A 16,372-nucleotide genomic window follows, 5' to 3' on the forward strand; every position below is an offset into this window, starting at 1 on the left:
TAAACAAGCAATATTGGCTCTGAAGTGAAATTATAGTCTTTAAACTGCAAAACAATAAATTTAGAGTTATGCCCTACAATAGGTCCCTGATGAAAAGCTAAATTATTAGATTGCAACAGGGTATTTTGGGTAGATAATTTTAAACAATTTAGATGTTTTCTCTTAAGATGTATAGGTAAAAACTTGCACATTATTTTCCAAAGCTCTATGGTAATGTAAAATACAGTTCAAAAGACCTGAAATTATACCAACAAACACCAAAGCAAAAGTGTTTACAGTGCAACTACACATCATGCTGGAGATCAAAGTCAAATTCTCAGGTTCATCTCGCACAAAAATACTTCATGAAATGTGCTTTCCTACAAACAAGGCATTGTGAAGCTTTCAGTTAGTTAGCATTTGTACCAGCTAGGATAAATAAAAGAACTTAATGTTATACACAAACCTTGAACTTACTGTGATTTAAAAATCACAATCTTTATAATTTGGGGCTCTCTGGATGCTTTTACTCCAAGTAATTTCACCTCCATTATGATTAAACAGGCCCACTTCTAAACCCAGGCTGAAATAAGGTAGTACTACATCTCAATCTTCAAACAAAGCAAACTCCACAACAGCCATTTCCCCTGATCTGGTTGTCTGGAAAGGTACCAAAAATCCCACTGCTCTTCTCAGTACTTCTATTGTGGCAAGAATCCTAGAGATGATAGGTAGGAAAAACAAAATTCTTCCTAAAGTGACTTGCAAAGGGACAAATCTAATTAGGCACAAGGAACTGCAGTTGCTAAGAGATGACCTGTGGGAAGCACTGAACTACCCAAAGCTATTTCAATGAAAGAAGTTCAAAAAAATGATATGGAGTTCCAGCCTATTTAAGATGCATGAATACCTAATGTAGAAAATGTGTAAAGAAGAGCAGAGCAATTTCTTTATCACCACCACTAGGACAACCTCTCCACTAATAATCTCGCAGAATATTTGTTCAGAACACTTACTGGACTGGTATTTCAGGATGTCATTTATTTTTAGTCAATAAAATTAGCTCAATAAAATTAGTCTGCTAGCTGTACTTTGCTTTTTCTAAAAATGCTGAATTAGCCATTAGCTCTTGACTAAGCAAGTGGAACAAGCAAACAAGATTTTACACCCTCCTCCAGCTGTACCAACACATCAGCTGGGAAGCTGCAAAGAGATTGCAAAGGGTTTTCAGCAAATCAAGGAGCAGGACCAGGTGTGAAATCAACTGAATACAAGCCATGATTCTACTTGATACCAAGGTGTAACACTCTCACCTTCCCCCTGCCCAAACTCCCAACAGCCAAGGATCCAAGTCCCTCCCAGAGACAATCCCCCCATTTGCCACTCTCCAACCACACCCTGATGCACACTCGAGGCTCACAGTGGCCCAAAGGCCACCAGGCATGAACGGCCAGTCCTTGAAACAGAACTGGTGCCTGGGCCATCTGCCACTCTTGTGGCAATACTGCCACCTCCACAGCACAACTCAAGGCATTCCTTGAGCCTTCAAAGCATTCCCTGACTTTGGAAACCATCACTGCTTGGGTGGTTTCTCTCACTTTTCACCAAGGAGGCTGCAGCTGCGTGAGCTCTCTGGCTACGGGCAAAGCCAGAGCAAACCACTGCAAAAAAAGCAGTGAAAAGAAAACCCTGTGATTAGAGATCTAGACATCAGGAGGTTTTGATCAGCCTGCTGCATTGAATTCCTCATGGCAAGGATAGTAATGTTTGCTTGGCTCCTCATCCTCTTTATCTGACTTGCCCTTAGCCACAGGGGATCTTCAGTTCCTCACCACTGAAATGGCCAAGGAGCACACAGCAAAACATACTCATGTGAACAGTTGCCATATATTCTTGGGCTTGCAAAATATATAGGTAATAAAGTTTTAAGGACCTAACTTAGTTAAAATAGATACAATATAATTTTAAATTAAAACCTGGCTGTAGAGCTGTAAGTACTCCATGGCCATGATCAAAGCATTGCTATACACAGCAGTTTTAACATTAAAATCATTACAATAAAATCTGTTAGTAAACCAATGAAAGGTCAGAAAGATTAAGAGATTAAGTTTTACTGCTAAGAAATATGCAAATTCAGTACCAGACTGGAATATGGGTATGCCCTTATAGTATCTAACAAGGATGTGAAAGAAAACAAAAATTCATTTTGTGCTTCATGTAAGACAGCCTGAGATCAGAAGTTATTAGGGGGAGAATGTTTTCTTGGTTTATCAAAGAAAAGGTGAAGAATGTAGAAAAAAAATCAAACCACCTAACAGAAAAGATTCCAGTTGCAAGCAATCTACTTTTATATTAATTTCTCTAAAGCTCTACCTAATGCTATTTTAGCTCTAAAAAGAACATAATTCTTAATGACTTGCATGATCAAGTAATCCCCATGTTTCTGCAATATACATCTTAGTCTTTGATCATGCCTCTTCTTCCCCAAAACCCCACCTCCTGCCCCTGGGCTGCAGCAAAACATGCATTAACATAGAAATATAAAGACCTAATGTGTGACAGGAGTTCAAAATCATGCTATCCACACAGCACTGTAGAATTACCAAAATAACTCAAACCCTCAAACTCAATAACCTTGTCCACAATAAAGTTAATTTTTAAAATTAATTGAAAGAAAATGAATACACAAAGCTGGGTTAACTCAGAGATGCCTAAATATTGCTTTAGTTCTGTCATGATATATTTGGATATACTATGAGAAAATGGTAAATCTCCAACTAACAGATTGCATTTAAAATAGAAGAATTTTTTTTAATCTTGTCTTGCAGAGAAACCAGCTGTCTACAGTGAACACTTACCTCACCCACCACCTTTCTCCCTTAAATAAATCTATCTCCTATGAACATCTCTAAGAGTTCCTTTTTTTCCCCCTAGATTAGGAGTAATTTGTATTTTAAGAGATGTTTCCTTACTTTGCAATGTACTGCTGCCATCTCCTGTGTTAAACGAAGCAGCAAGTAACTCGATACTTGCAAACAGGCTATTAAATGCTGATCATGAGGGAATCATGATCAACAGGTCCAGCAGGGAGTGCTCCTCCCAAACACCCAGCAGAAGCCTGAAAAAAGTTGGTCTTACCTCTAAGTGACACCTTCGTTCTGCAATCACTCGCTCATCCTTGTTCCCAAAGAGCTTCTTGGGAGGGAATTCCAAAGTGGCAACCTGGAAGACATTAAAGGATGAATCAGCATCAGAAGTGACAAGCTCAAATGAGAAAATTCTGTTTAAACTAAAAAGCAACTAGGAAGAAGAAGAAACTGCCAAATATTCATGAGCTACACTATATGCTATTAGTAAATATCACATTCTACATTTCTACTGAGGTTATTGTGATCTGCTCTGTAGTATTGCTAAGATAAAGATGCACTTTGTCATCAGAGAGTGACTGAAAGAGAATTTAGGAATTGGACCACCACTGTTTGCCCAAAGAAATATTAAAAATTCACAATCCAAATGTGATGTGATAGTATCATATAGGAAGTATATGCAATTCTGCAGGAAAGTGTATCTTAAAAGGCATTTAGTCACTTAAAAATCTGTGGTCCCCAACTGTATGGTAGGGAAATTTGTTTGGTTTTATATATTCTGAAGGATCATTGGATCTAAGAACTAGCACTGAAGTCATGCTCTGGGAGATGCATTGCTGGACTACAGCTAACACCTGACCTGAAGCTTTTCCTGTGCCCTGGACTATCACTTCTTGTAACTCAGCTGCAGCTCAATGCCATTCAAACGTGTGTCCATGCTGGGAGCTGACAGCTTCAACTTCTGAAGAGAATTCACACATGCAGACAACATCCTGCTTTATCACACTGAAAATGAGAAAAAGGCAATGGCACAACAACTGGCTAAAAACAACTACTCAGACCTCTACTTTTTGCTTCCAGAGAGGTGTTCAAAGCCATCTCCTAATTTCTTTTTCCATCCTGTTGGGGAAGGGGGGCAGAGAGAGAGAGAAAGGGAGAGAGAGAAAGGGAGAGAGAGAGAGAAAGAGAGAGAGAGAGAGAAAGGGAACTGCCTCCCCTTTTTGTATACCAATAAATAAAATGCTTGAACTAATTAAAGCCAGCTACATGTCTGGAAAACACAAAAAAGACCCAAGAGCTGGTAACAAGTACCACTGAACTTGGTCTGCTCAGCCACTGCTGGGAACAATGCAGGAGAAAGCAGGTCCTCTTCTCTCCCCATAAATTGTGTTTGCACTTGAAGGTAAATCAAACCCATTTTTTCCCAGCACTCACATGATGAGATGGAATAATGCAACCTCCCACTGGAATTGCTGCAGTTGTTTTGCAGGTGAAATCCCTCTGTAAAATTGCTTCCTGCATTAATTCCCCAGGTTGTTTGATGATATTGAACCAGTAAAAAGATGCATCATTTTCTAGTCTATCAGCACACACAGGACTGTGGAGAATTTACAGCTGGTTACAGGGAGCAGACATATAGTGATTTAAATGAGGAGCTCCATTATTAACATTGAATGTAAGCATCTTTAAAATACAGAGGAATTCTGCAATACAAATGATTTATTCCCACTCTCTGGTTCAACTCCAACTTTGACAATTTTAAAGAAATGTCTAGACATCTTAAAATGATAAAAGTGATGTGGGGCACCAGAGGACATGGAAGAGATGTCTGCTCTCCATCAATCTTGCCAGTATGTCCCAACTATATTCCTCAAATTTCTCCAACCATATTCTTCTCAGTGTGCCTGCTTCTTCACGTTGGCAGGACAAACAGTACACAACCAAACAGTTTTGTATTCTAATGTCCTGGGGACTTATTTTTACTGCATTACTCTCTTCTTCACCTATAAATTATTCTAAGTGCTAATATTTTCAAGGACTTCAAAATCCCACATCTGCAGAAATTGCATTTTATTAAATAGTACTTCATCATGACACTACCAGGAACAAGCAAGGTAAAACAACTACTACCACAATCCCCTCCTGGCTGTAGGGAGATTGTTTTTTATATTTATTTGCTAATAAATACTTTCATTATAGAATTTTCAAACAGTGTCTATTAAAATCCAATTTGCACAATGAGCCTACCACTACAGCATCCTCAGACCCACTCTGTGGAGTCAAAGCAAGGTCTTAAATCAGGAAGGATTTCCTTATTAAGTTCCATCTGAACAGGAATTTGGGGACTAATTCTACATAACTTTGGGATGAGCAAGCTGTTTTCCTAAGCTTTTTCTGGGTGTATCTTAGGAGAAAACCAGTTGTATTTTATAAAACCAATGTGTTTTATTGAACAATTTTAAACAGAAAGAACTACTCACATTGTTTAACATTTCTTAACTCCCAAATCACTACCATGCACATATCTCTGAAACCAAACCAATCAAAGTCAATTACTATAATCATGAATTAAATATGCAAGACAAAGGTCTCAGCCAGCAAACTTTACTCTGCAGTGTTCAAAGTCATAACATGCACCTCTATGAAAATCATGAGTTTATTGCTGGTCAAGAAGTGGGGATCTGCATACTTTGAACATAGTAAAAGCCACCAGAATGTCAATGTGCCAAACTATTCCAGACATACATATAAAAAGTTAATATGCTTGTAATATGCCAGTGTTGCCAGTGTGTGTATAGAACATACCTATTTATACATGTATGTCACTTGGAAAGAGTTTTTATCCTGCAGAGCTGTGTTATAAAGTACTAATCAGTTACTGCAGATGGCATCTCTGAGGCCAGTTACACAGACCTCAGGCCTGATAGAACATTGCTGTGTCCCACACTTTCCCAGTGGTCCCCTGGCTCCTCTTTTAGCCAAATGATTGGCAGATAGCTATCTCACAAATAAAGTACAAAGACCATTTCCATCACACAACAAATGCCCACCCATCTGCATGACAGAAAATGCTCCAGCCACAAACTTCATCATCCCTTCAGCAACTCAGTTATTTCAATGGGTTCTATTCCACTACTTGCCCACAGTCCAACGCTCACCAAAAAGAGAAAGAGGCATTCAAAACTCTGCAGGCTTGAGTTTCAGGCTATCCAAACTTAATGTAAACATGACAGCACTAGTTCCCACCTACTTTGCACCTTGAAAATTATCTTTGCAACATAAGAAATTGACACATCCATGAAGTGAGGTGAATTATGCAGCTCTCTATATGACTGAAATTTCAGTGTAATAGGAAGCCAGTCCATTGTACTATATTTATATAAAATACACTAATAGTATATTTACCATAGATAGTGTGCTTATTATACATACATATATATACATATATATAGACACACCCCTCCCATTGATTTTTGACACTCTGACTTATTACTTTAACACAGGGAAAAATATGTTGGTGCAAGAGCCCCACAAATATACAGTGACAATAAAATATTCTTATCTCATCATAATTTTGGTTCCTAAAGAAATGAATTAAAAGAAGTTCAGCAACATAAATACAATGAACTAATGACAAATGTTACAGTAACTCTCTACAAAAATCCTCTGTCCTAATGTACTATTTGATATACAGACTCTGAGCATAATTGTGTGAGATTCAGCAAAGCAAGGCTCAATAGAATTTTGAGGTTTATTTACAATACTTGATTCATTTAAGCCAAAGTGCAGTAGCAAATATTTCAATAAATATTGCAAATTTTGCTATTAGTGGTGCTACAGCACCTTTATGAACCTGTACAGTAACTTCAGTGGAAATAATCACTGTGACCGGTTAATGCACACAGTACAGTATGTGACTGAGCAGCATTTGTTCTGGAACTGAAATATGTAAGAGATCTTGCAGGTACGGATTTTGCATCAAGATGTTTGCCTTGGCTTAAACACTCTAAGGGAATTTCACACTTTCTAGATTCAGGAGTGTAAATTATTCTTTCAGAATTAAATGTTTGTGTACCCTCTGGCCCAAATGAATTCTTCAAGGGTCTCACCTCGAGGATGAGACGAACATTTTGTGACAATGCAAGGAGTAACAGTGGAGCTGGACAGGCAGTAAGGGAAATCATTCTCCTGCCATGGAATTTCTGAAGCACACTCCTCCCTCCCTGTCCCACTTCCTGCAGTGGCAATGGAAGCATTTGGCAGACAGTCTTTTTTGGCAGGGATGTTTTGTCATTTTCTAGGGCTGCTGATGAGGTGATGTATTTTCTGCCAGGGGAAATTAAGAGGCATATTCCCTAGCCTGATAGGAGGAGAGGGCTTGAATGATTTCCTGAGAAGCTTCTGTATATAGTGTGCAAGATTTCTAATTTTTATTCTGACAGCAGAAGCATCTCCCTACTAAAATTCATCACTGCATCCCTGCAATCCACATTTCATTATATCCACAGCAGTGCACACACATGCATACTGGTACCATGGGCAAGGCTGGGACTATGCTTAGACCCAAAAGGCTAAGCCAGATCATATATTTTAACATAGTATGCAGAGACCTCAAGACTGCATAGCAGCACTCCTAATGTCTTTTACACATTAAACTTTTTACAGTTAATGATGTTTATCCTGCCTGGCAACTGTTGCTAGGCAGTAGCAGTTGTAGAGAGAGGCAAACAGTAATTTGCAATTTACTCCCTAATTTCTTTACAATAAATAAAGGCCACGTTTTATTTCTAGACAAAGAAATAAAAAATTTCCTTTATTTATTGTAAAGAATTTATTGATTGTAAAGAAATTGTCTCAGCAATATTACCTGTAAGAAACAATACTTACCTGCCCCAATGGAGTATTTGTGAGTTAGCACAATCAGATTTAGACAGTATTAGGTTCAGTCCTCAAGCAGAAGGTGTTTTGTACCCAGTACACATTATTCTAGTAAACTTTAAAAAGCTGAACAGGTTCCTCTTCTTCTCCCACATTCCAGTCAGGAGACTGGTTTTTGGGAGGCATTTAATGCTGGTAAGAGCAGAGGGCAGAACAGCCAGTGACCCTTTTTTTGTCACCTGTTCTATCTTACATTCAACACTGACCTTAGGATTCTGGGCACAGCACATACCTAACAACACCTATTTGGAAGCAAACCCTTTTAAAGTGAAACCAGACTTCACAGTGTTCAACTCCTGAGCCCCAGGGAGAGATGTGAATTTGGAGACTGGCCTTTTGGAAACCAAGATAATGAAAATCAAGGCTCCAATCCCATGGAATGCTCTGCCTGGGATGGGGTACACTCTCATTTCAGAGCCTCTATGAAAAATAGCCATCAGCATTTGAAGGGTGTCCTTTAATTTTTATTATGATCTGTTGGAGACTCTTCACTGACAGTATGTCTGCTTGGGGACCTGCTGGATTTAATTCAGTTCAGGGGTTTTATGGTACAGCAGAACAGAACATGTTAATGAAAACTCTTGTACAATACTTTGCAGATGATATTTCAACACATAGTGGACCAAAGCAAAATACCACATAATACAGCCATGGAGGCTTGTCACTTCTGAAACATGAAATTGTTCCAAGTGTTATGCTCCCTAAACATTAAAAAAATTCCATTTTCTGATATCAAGCAAAAATCTACAGGATTGAAACATCTCATTATTTTTGGCTGGTACAGTCTATGTTTTAGTGCCTACAATAAGGTAAAAGACTTTTTTAAGAAGAAAAACAGGGCAGACATTGATGGAGTCTGAGTCATCTTCAACCTTTCATCTCAAATTCTCTTTTTACTTCAATGTTTTGATACATTTAAATGGGGGGAAAGGGGGAAAAAAGAAAATTAAGAAAATGCTAACTATTTAAAAACTCAGTCATCTTTAGTTCTCATGTTACTTTTACAACTCTGAATTTTCTCATTTTTCAAAGAGTAGGTCTGACTTTTGATCCTTTGTACCAGAAATCTCTGTCACAGATGAGAAAAATCAAAGAGAAGAACATGGCATGGTTCTGCAGCCACTGTGGCTGCACCTGACTTGATTTTGCAGAAAGTAATGAAAGAAAAAACTCCTACTTTTAGTTTTTGCAGTTTAAACAAAGTAACTTAAGCCTCAATATCTCAATATGTACTAAGACTCCCAGAGTCTAAAGAAACTAGACAGGAGCTGTATTTTTAACTAGGAACTTGCACCAATTATTTAAGGATTTGTCAAGGCGAAAAAAAGAAAACCAAAACCAAACCATCACAAGCCTAATTTCTATATTTTTTAATATTTTGTCTGAAGTAAATTACCTTTTCTACACAATTTCATAAGAAAGCAGTAGGCAAAGGTAAAAAGTTATCACTTACTGGACAGATTAAAGGCTGCTTTATAAATTCTGAAAACAATCAAATGGAGATCAAAGAGAAATCATTTGCTATACTATCCAATAAAAAAGAAAACAATAAAATAACATATAAAGTCCTAAGTCATATTTTCAGCTCTTATAGCTGAACTTTTAAAGCTGAGTGAAGAAACCTCTAAACTTATTCTCCTTTAAACAAAATACTAACACAGTCCTCTACTGTCTAAACCCTTCAGTGCTCTCCCAACATGTATGCTGCAAGTAAGTCCTGCCCTCTGAGCAGAGAAGGATTAAAGACATTATTTTCCATTATCAATTAATCAGGGAGAGGGAATATCCAGGGAATTATTTTCTGGATATTCAGCTTGTCACCTACTTTTCCTTTTCCATTTCTAATACTTTCTCTTTACTTTTTCCATCTCTCCCAAGATGTTCTTCCCCCAGTTCCCAGCTTGTCTCTGTTCCAACACTATGCTTCCCTCCATTCCTGCATGACCTACCCAATTCTTTTCCTTACTCTTTTGGGTCATTTGCAATCCTCCCTATCTGCCAGAAGGGGAGAGGGATTGGATATTCCCAAGAGGCAGCATATCCAAGGATTTGAAGTGTACCCATATCACACTTCTAATGGAGTGAACTCCCTGGAGAAGGCTGAACAGCAGCAACAGAAGTCACCATTTATTATAACAAAAGGGTAATTAACCTCTTAGACTGAGAAAACTCAAATGACCAGGAAATGGGTACAGGAAAAGCAACCTTTCTCCTACACAAAGGGTCTCTGCAGAGGGGTCCTCAGTACCAGCCCAAAGTCAGTCCTTCTCTGTCTTTGAGGAGAGCAAACTCTGCTCCCAAGGTCTCTGGAAGTGTTTCTGAGAGCTGAGGAGCTGCTTTAGGCCCATCCCTGCTGTGTCTCAGCTCCCAGGCTTACAGCTCTCTGTTGCTTTCTCTCCTTGCTGCTACAGAGCCTGGATCTCACTCACACACAAGGGATTAAGCATCTCCCTCCTTCCTTGGGTAAAGTCTACTCTGAAATATCTTAAATTGGTTGACAAATACTTCCCTTCTGACAAATGCAAGAGATTGCAGCAATGTACTAGAGTTTTGGGGTTTGGGTATTTTTGGTGGTTTTTGCCCCCTGGTATTTTCTCTACACAATTTATGCCACAATTTGGTTTCTAGTCCCTTCACAGCACAGCTTTTTCTCTTCAAAGAAGCTACTTTGCCCTACATACATGAGAACACTCTTTTCTTTCTGCTATCCATCATTTTTGCTCCTTGGCAAAGGTCTACCTAACCACAGAACTGATTTAACCTTCTTATTTCTGGCTGGCAGGGGCAACTCCTGGTTTGCATGCTGCTTTTTTGCTTGGCCCTAATACCAGCAGCCCAGTGAGCCAGGTCTGTTTTATTCCCTCCAGCTCACACCCCACTGAGGTCAGAGTGCACTGGAGACCTTCCTAGAGTTAACCTGCCAAGAAGGCAATTTGGCAACTTCTCCACTTTACTCAGACTGGTAACAATTCCTTGCTTTTTTCCTACTTATCTCACTGGAACACCATGCATATTTATATCTATAGCTGAATCTCCATCCATCCATCCATCCATCCATCCATCCATCCATCCATCCATCCATCCATCCATCCATCCATCCATCCATCCATCCATCCATCCATCCATCCATCCATCCATCCATCCATCCATCCATCCATCCATCCATCCATCCATCCATCCATCCATCCATCCATCCATCCATCCATCCATCCAATCTTAGTACCAAGGAGCACAAGCACTTACATCTCCTCCCATCAATACATGCAGTTCTGTTGCAAGTCAGCATGCTGTGACTAACCCCCAATAAATTGGCATTCACCAATAAATGAGTATATTCTCAGGACACACAAGCTCTCACAGCTCTGCTCTCTTTAGTTCTGGGTAATTCTCTTTGAACTTTCAAGATCTTTTGCCAGTTACCTCCCCCACACAGGCATAAATGTTTCTCCAAAGAACATTTCAACTCTTGTCTGTCCAACTTAAGAGGGACAAGAACATAAAAAGACAAATTCTCCCCTGAACCACCCTGAAACCTCCCTATGATGATGCAAAATGGCCAAATAGGATCAGACACCAAAGATTTCTGATTTTGAATCGTGCCTACCTGTCCATCAAAGAATCATCTGCAATTATCAAAACAGTTTGAGAGCTTTCATTTCCATGTTCCTCCTTGAAACCATCAGGCTGACCTAGAGTTAATCTGCAGTTTTGGAGCTGTGGTGAGATGTGGAGGCTGTGGATTATCAATGTAATTTTAACTCCATTTAGTTTGCCTCCTGCTACCAAGAAAAATCAAATTAACTGAAGCCAAAGAGATTACCCTTGCACTACAGGAGTATTTTTCTTAAAGCAATTCTAGAGAACTCAGAATAATAGCATACCAAATTAGAGCCATAAACAAGAGTCTATATAATATTTGACAAATTACTTTTTTTGTTTGGTCCTTTATAAAGAGTACAATAACATTTAAATACAGAATATCTATGAAAATGAGCAATAGGATGTAACAAAGTTCATGCAAACCTTGCCTATTTCTATAAAATTATGCAGTTTGGGGATTTTAATATTTTATAAAAATCAGAAATTAATATAGCCAGGGCATCTTTCTAAATAGAAACCAATACCTGTACAGCTCTTAGAATTACCAATAAAGGAGAGACAGACAAAAATTGGTCCAAATGGCAAAGAAAATATTTTCAGTTTCATACACAGGCTGTAAAAAGACAGAGTAAGATAGTGCAGCAGCAACATACATCAACCAAAGGATATAACTGCCTTCCAGGTAAACCAGTCAAAACCAAATAAAAACAATTAAATTTGAGTTGTGGATGTGTTTGGAAAATAAGCATGAAAAATTCCTAACATACTATGTCTTTGCAACCTTGGTTTTGCTCCCTTGTTTGTCTATCCCTTGCCCCAAGAGAGAAGTCTCTTGGGGGGAAAATACCAGCATGGCATGGCAGACCATCAGCTAAGACAAAGCTATGTGCCAACCTAGAGATTAAATGGACAAGATAATACCTACTCTCTATGCTCTTAGGTCATGATTTTGCCAACTAAACATGAATCTTTCTTCATGCAGTCTCAGGTCTTGGTTAGTTCTTTAGAGAAATAGTAAAATTTTTTGGTTTTGCAAGGTTGTGTCTTCAAAGTTCAACACATTAATCAATCTTTATAAAGCTGTGACTCAAACCCCACTTCTCAAAAAGGCAATAAAGTTCTTTTCTGGAGATCTCTGTAGGGTTTATTTTTCTTTCAAAAACTATTTGGGATTTGATTCATTATCTTCCTGCTGGGCTTTCCAGCAAGGTCAAGGCTGTACCTGCAATAACACAAGGTGGGCCATGCATCACCCCCTACCTTCACCTGGCTGCATCCAACCTTGCCCCAGCCCTGCTGATGCTGCAGTGCCTCTTGGGCCACTTGGACTCCACACTGAGAAGTCACAATACCATCAGATTTATGCAACAGAAACAGGCTCAGAGAAGGGGATTCACCACAGCATTTTCACAGCTCTCCCTAAGAAGGTTTGCTTGTTGTACATGAACTCATCTCAGTGACATCTGGCAGCATTTATGACACATTCCCATCTCATGTGGCTGACTGATGCCATAAATTTCAGTCACCCTTGCCTTTGAGAAATGTTAATAATGAAAACTCATCAACAAGCAGTAATGACTTCTACTGCTGACTAGATGGATGCCTTTCTGACTACTCAAAATTAATGGCAGATCTCAGGGTCTTAAAGAACAGCTGCCACAGAGAAATACACCTGCAGACAAACATGCAGTATACCTTCAAGAGTGATTTGTTAGCAAACATAAAGTGCTAACCCTCACAACAAACTGGACTGTTTACAAGGAGCAGTTAGATACCCTTCTGCATCATTTAAAGTGATAAAACCAGAGAAAAGGCAGTGCAGGCACGCAAATGGGAAGCTTAAAAGGAATGACTCAGTCCCCCCAGCAGCAAAAGTGACTGACAGTCACACACTAAACACTCATTTTCACTTGTGTCTAGTCATACAGACACTTTAAGACTAGCTGCTGTATCACAGACTTAAAACTAGCTGTAAGCCTCATACAAATTTTCCCTCCACTATTGCTGTTGCCACTAGGTAAAGCCTAAAATGACAGGTAACCAAATAAATAATAAACTTAACAGATCTATTTTCAGGAGCTTGCTTGGCAAGGATTTTGAATGTGCAGGGCAGAAAAGCAACTCTGGGTACAGAAAGATCACTGTTACTGTTAGTTTTATGAGGAATACCAGATTTAGTACTGCTCTTGAGAGTCAGGATGGTGGGTAAGAATAGATATTTGTTTCCAAGTATAATAAAATTTCTTGATCAAGCACTTTAAGCTAAATGCTTCATAAACAAGACCCACATAGACATGGAAATCCAAAGACTCATGAAAAAGCCTTCATGATCCTGAACCAACATTATAACTTAGGGCAGGGGGGAAAACAGGGATGTGTTGTACAACTACAAGAATTCAGGCATTGATTATTATGTCAGTAATTTCATCATTCCCATCTGTCAGATGCTTTCTAGAACAATGTTTTTTCCCAAGAAACAATGCTTCACTGAGTCTAAGAGCCACGCTGCTCCACCTACTCAAAGTTTCAGTAACTCAGGAAAACAGGGGAAAGCTAAAAAACCACATTATTTTTTCACTTTTTTTTACAGCAACTTTACAATGAGTTACATTGCTGTAAAAAAAAAAGGCCCATTTGAGCCTCAGGTACAATCAGAATGGAAATTATGCTACTCCACCTATTTAAATAAAATCCTTGGATACATTAATTTGAAATTACTTTACATTAGTGGTACTATCAAAAAACTACATTTAAAAATAAAGGTCTCATTATTTATTCCCTGATTTAAAAATAAATTTGGAGTTAGAGTTGAACATAAAATGAGTAATTTAAGGATTTAAAATACTGCTAAAGCTCTGTTTCAATTTTTTTCCATAGAGGATATAAGAAGACTGGGACATGCAGTGTTCAGAAGTGGTTTTAAATTTTTTTTTTAATTTCCTGGAAAATATGGAGTATAAAAAAAAAGCTTCAGAGTACCTGTACTGCTTACAGCAGTGCACAACACAAACAGAAAATAATAAATTTGATAGAGAAGAAATTACCAAACAAAAACATATCTTTATTTTATTACTAACAGCATTTTAACCAATTATAGATAACCATGAATTAATCAACTGTTTGAACAGTATGTCCCAAAGTTTGGCACCCATGAGAAGATTGCTTTTTCATCTCACTCTCACTCACATCACTAACATTCTCACAGTGAATTTTGGCTTTCACACATGGCCAGACAGCTTACCCTCCAACACTATTATTCCTGGCTTTGGTTCTGAAATATGTCCTGAAATATGTCCAGTAAACTGGACAACATCCTCTGCTTTCAGTCATCTCTTGACATCTTCAATTCTATACCTACAGCTCAATATTTTTCCTGAAAGCCACTTCTTCTTTGTGTTTATTTTCATATTAAACCACAAGAGATTGTATTTTATTGATTTTTGTCATGCAGACATGTCTAATATATTTTTTTGACTTGGGCTTTCTTGCTTTAGGCTCTCTAGAGGGATTGCCAATTCTCTTCTGTAAGATGAAGCTTTCTGTACATTGTGTTCCAGAGAAGATAGTAAAAGACCCCTCCACTTTTTTTAAAATATATTTACATTACAGCAGTGAAGAGAGCCTTACAGGAAGATCACTCTTTGAATGCAAAACAAGGTATTTAGAAAAAGATTTATTAACTGTACTACCAGGTACTCAGGCCAGAGGAATTTGTTTTCTTCCTTTCTTCTAAAGTCAAGTCATTTTTAACTGAGAAATGCAGCATTATTTTCACCATATTGAGTCTGAAAGGTCATTAGCAGGAACATGATAAAGTAATACTTAAAGAAGACCTTTAAACAAAAAATGCCTCTTGTAGATTGCAAAAATGCTAACCTTAAGGTTGGTTTTAGAATCACAGAATGGTTTGGGTTGGGAAGTACCCTAAAGCCTACCTCATTCCAACCTCCCTGCCATGGGAGGGATGCCTTCCATTGCTCCAAGTCCTGCACAACCTGGCCTTGAACACTTCTGGGGATGATGGAGCCACAGCTTCCCTAGGCTACCTGTGCCAGTGCCTCACCAGCCTCACAGGGACTAATTTCTTCCTAGGATCTAACCCAAACCTCCCCTCTGTCCATTTAAAGTCATTCCCCCCTGTCCTGTCACTCCATGCCTTTGTAAAAAATCCCTCTCCAGGTCTCTTGGAGCCCCTTTAGGTACTGGAAGGTGCCTCAGGTCTCTCCAGAGTCTTCTCTCCCACAGTCTGCCTTCATGGGACAGGCACTCCAGCACTCTGAGCACCTTTCCAACCTTCCTCTGGACTCTCTCCCCCATGCCCACCTCCTGCCCACAGTGCTCTGGATGCAGCCTGGGATGCAGATGGTTTTCCAGGCTGCAAGCACACACTCCCAGCTCACACTGGTGTCACTGGCAAACATGGCCCTCCTTGATAGGGAGCACAAGGCTCAGCACAGCATTTCTGCTCTTTTACTCCTCCAGTGTAGCTAGAAAAACTGTAAGCCATAAATGTATACTGCAATGTGTAAAAATTGTTACTAGATACAGAAATTGTTCAGAAGCTTTCCTTTATTGCAGATGACAAGAGAGAAGAGTCACCTGTATCTCAATCCCATTTAGATAATGAATCACTCATTTGATGAATACAACAATGCCTAAATAAACAGCCAGTATTCTTACTTGGCTGTAAAATCTGCAATCTGTATTTCCTTGTTAATTTACCTGGTGGTTCCAAGAGAGGAAAAACCTGAAATATTCTATAAAAAAGCTGCCTCATGAAGCACAAGAGAGGCATGGTATAATTCTCCAGGTTACACAGTGAATAAAGTTTAGCAAACAGTTTCACATGTGCAGTTTTGTCAGTAATACCACCTAAACAGGTAAGAAAAAAACCACATCAGGCAGTAGAGTTGGAGCCTGACAATTTTTGCTACTCTCTATGCTATTTGCTCAAAATTAACCAGGGTATTTTCACAAAAACTAGAGTT

At 38.8% G+C, this 16,372-nt stretch overlaps 1 protein-coding gene across 3 annotated transcripts in view; it reads right to left on the reverse strand.

The window, feature by feature from the left end:
• KIF16B (kinesin family member 16B) overlaps positions 1-16,372 on the reverse strand; it is a 134,127-nt gene that overhangs the window by 12,500 nt on the left and 105,255 nt on the right. For all 3 annotated transcript variants that reach the window (XM_050972409.1, XM_050972408.1, XM_050972407.1), the window contains one exon: positions 3,118-3,201. In XM_050972409.1, coding sequence (XP_050828366.1) covers positions 3,118-3,201 — 84 coding nt within the window. The remainder of the gene's footprint in view (positions 1-3,117; positions 3,202-16,372) is intronic.

The sequence above is a fragment of the Serinus canaria genome, chromosome 3 (genome assembly GCF_022539315.1).
Source record: "Serinus canaria isolate serCan28SL12 chromosome 3, serCan2020, whole genome shotgun sequence".
Classification (NCBI taxonomy): Eukaryota; Metazoa; Chordata; class Aves; order Passeriformes; family Fringillidae; genus Serinus; species Serinus canaria.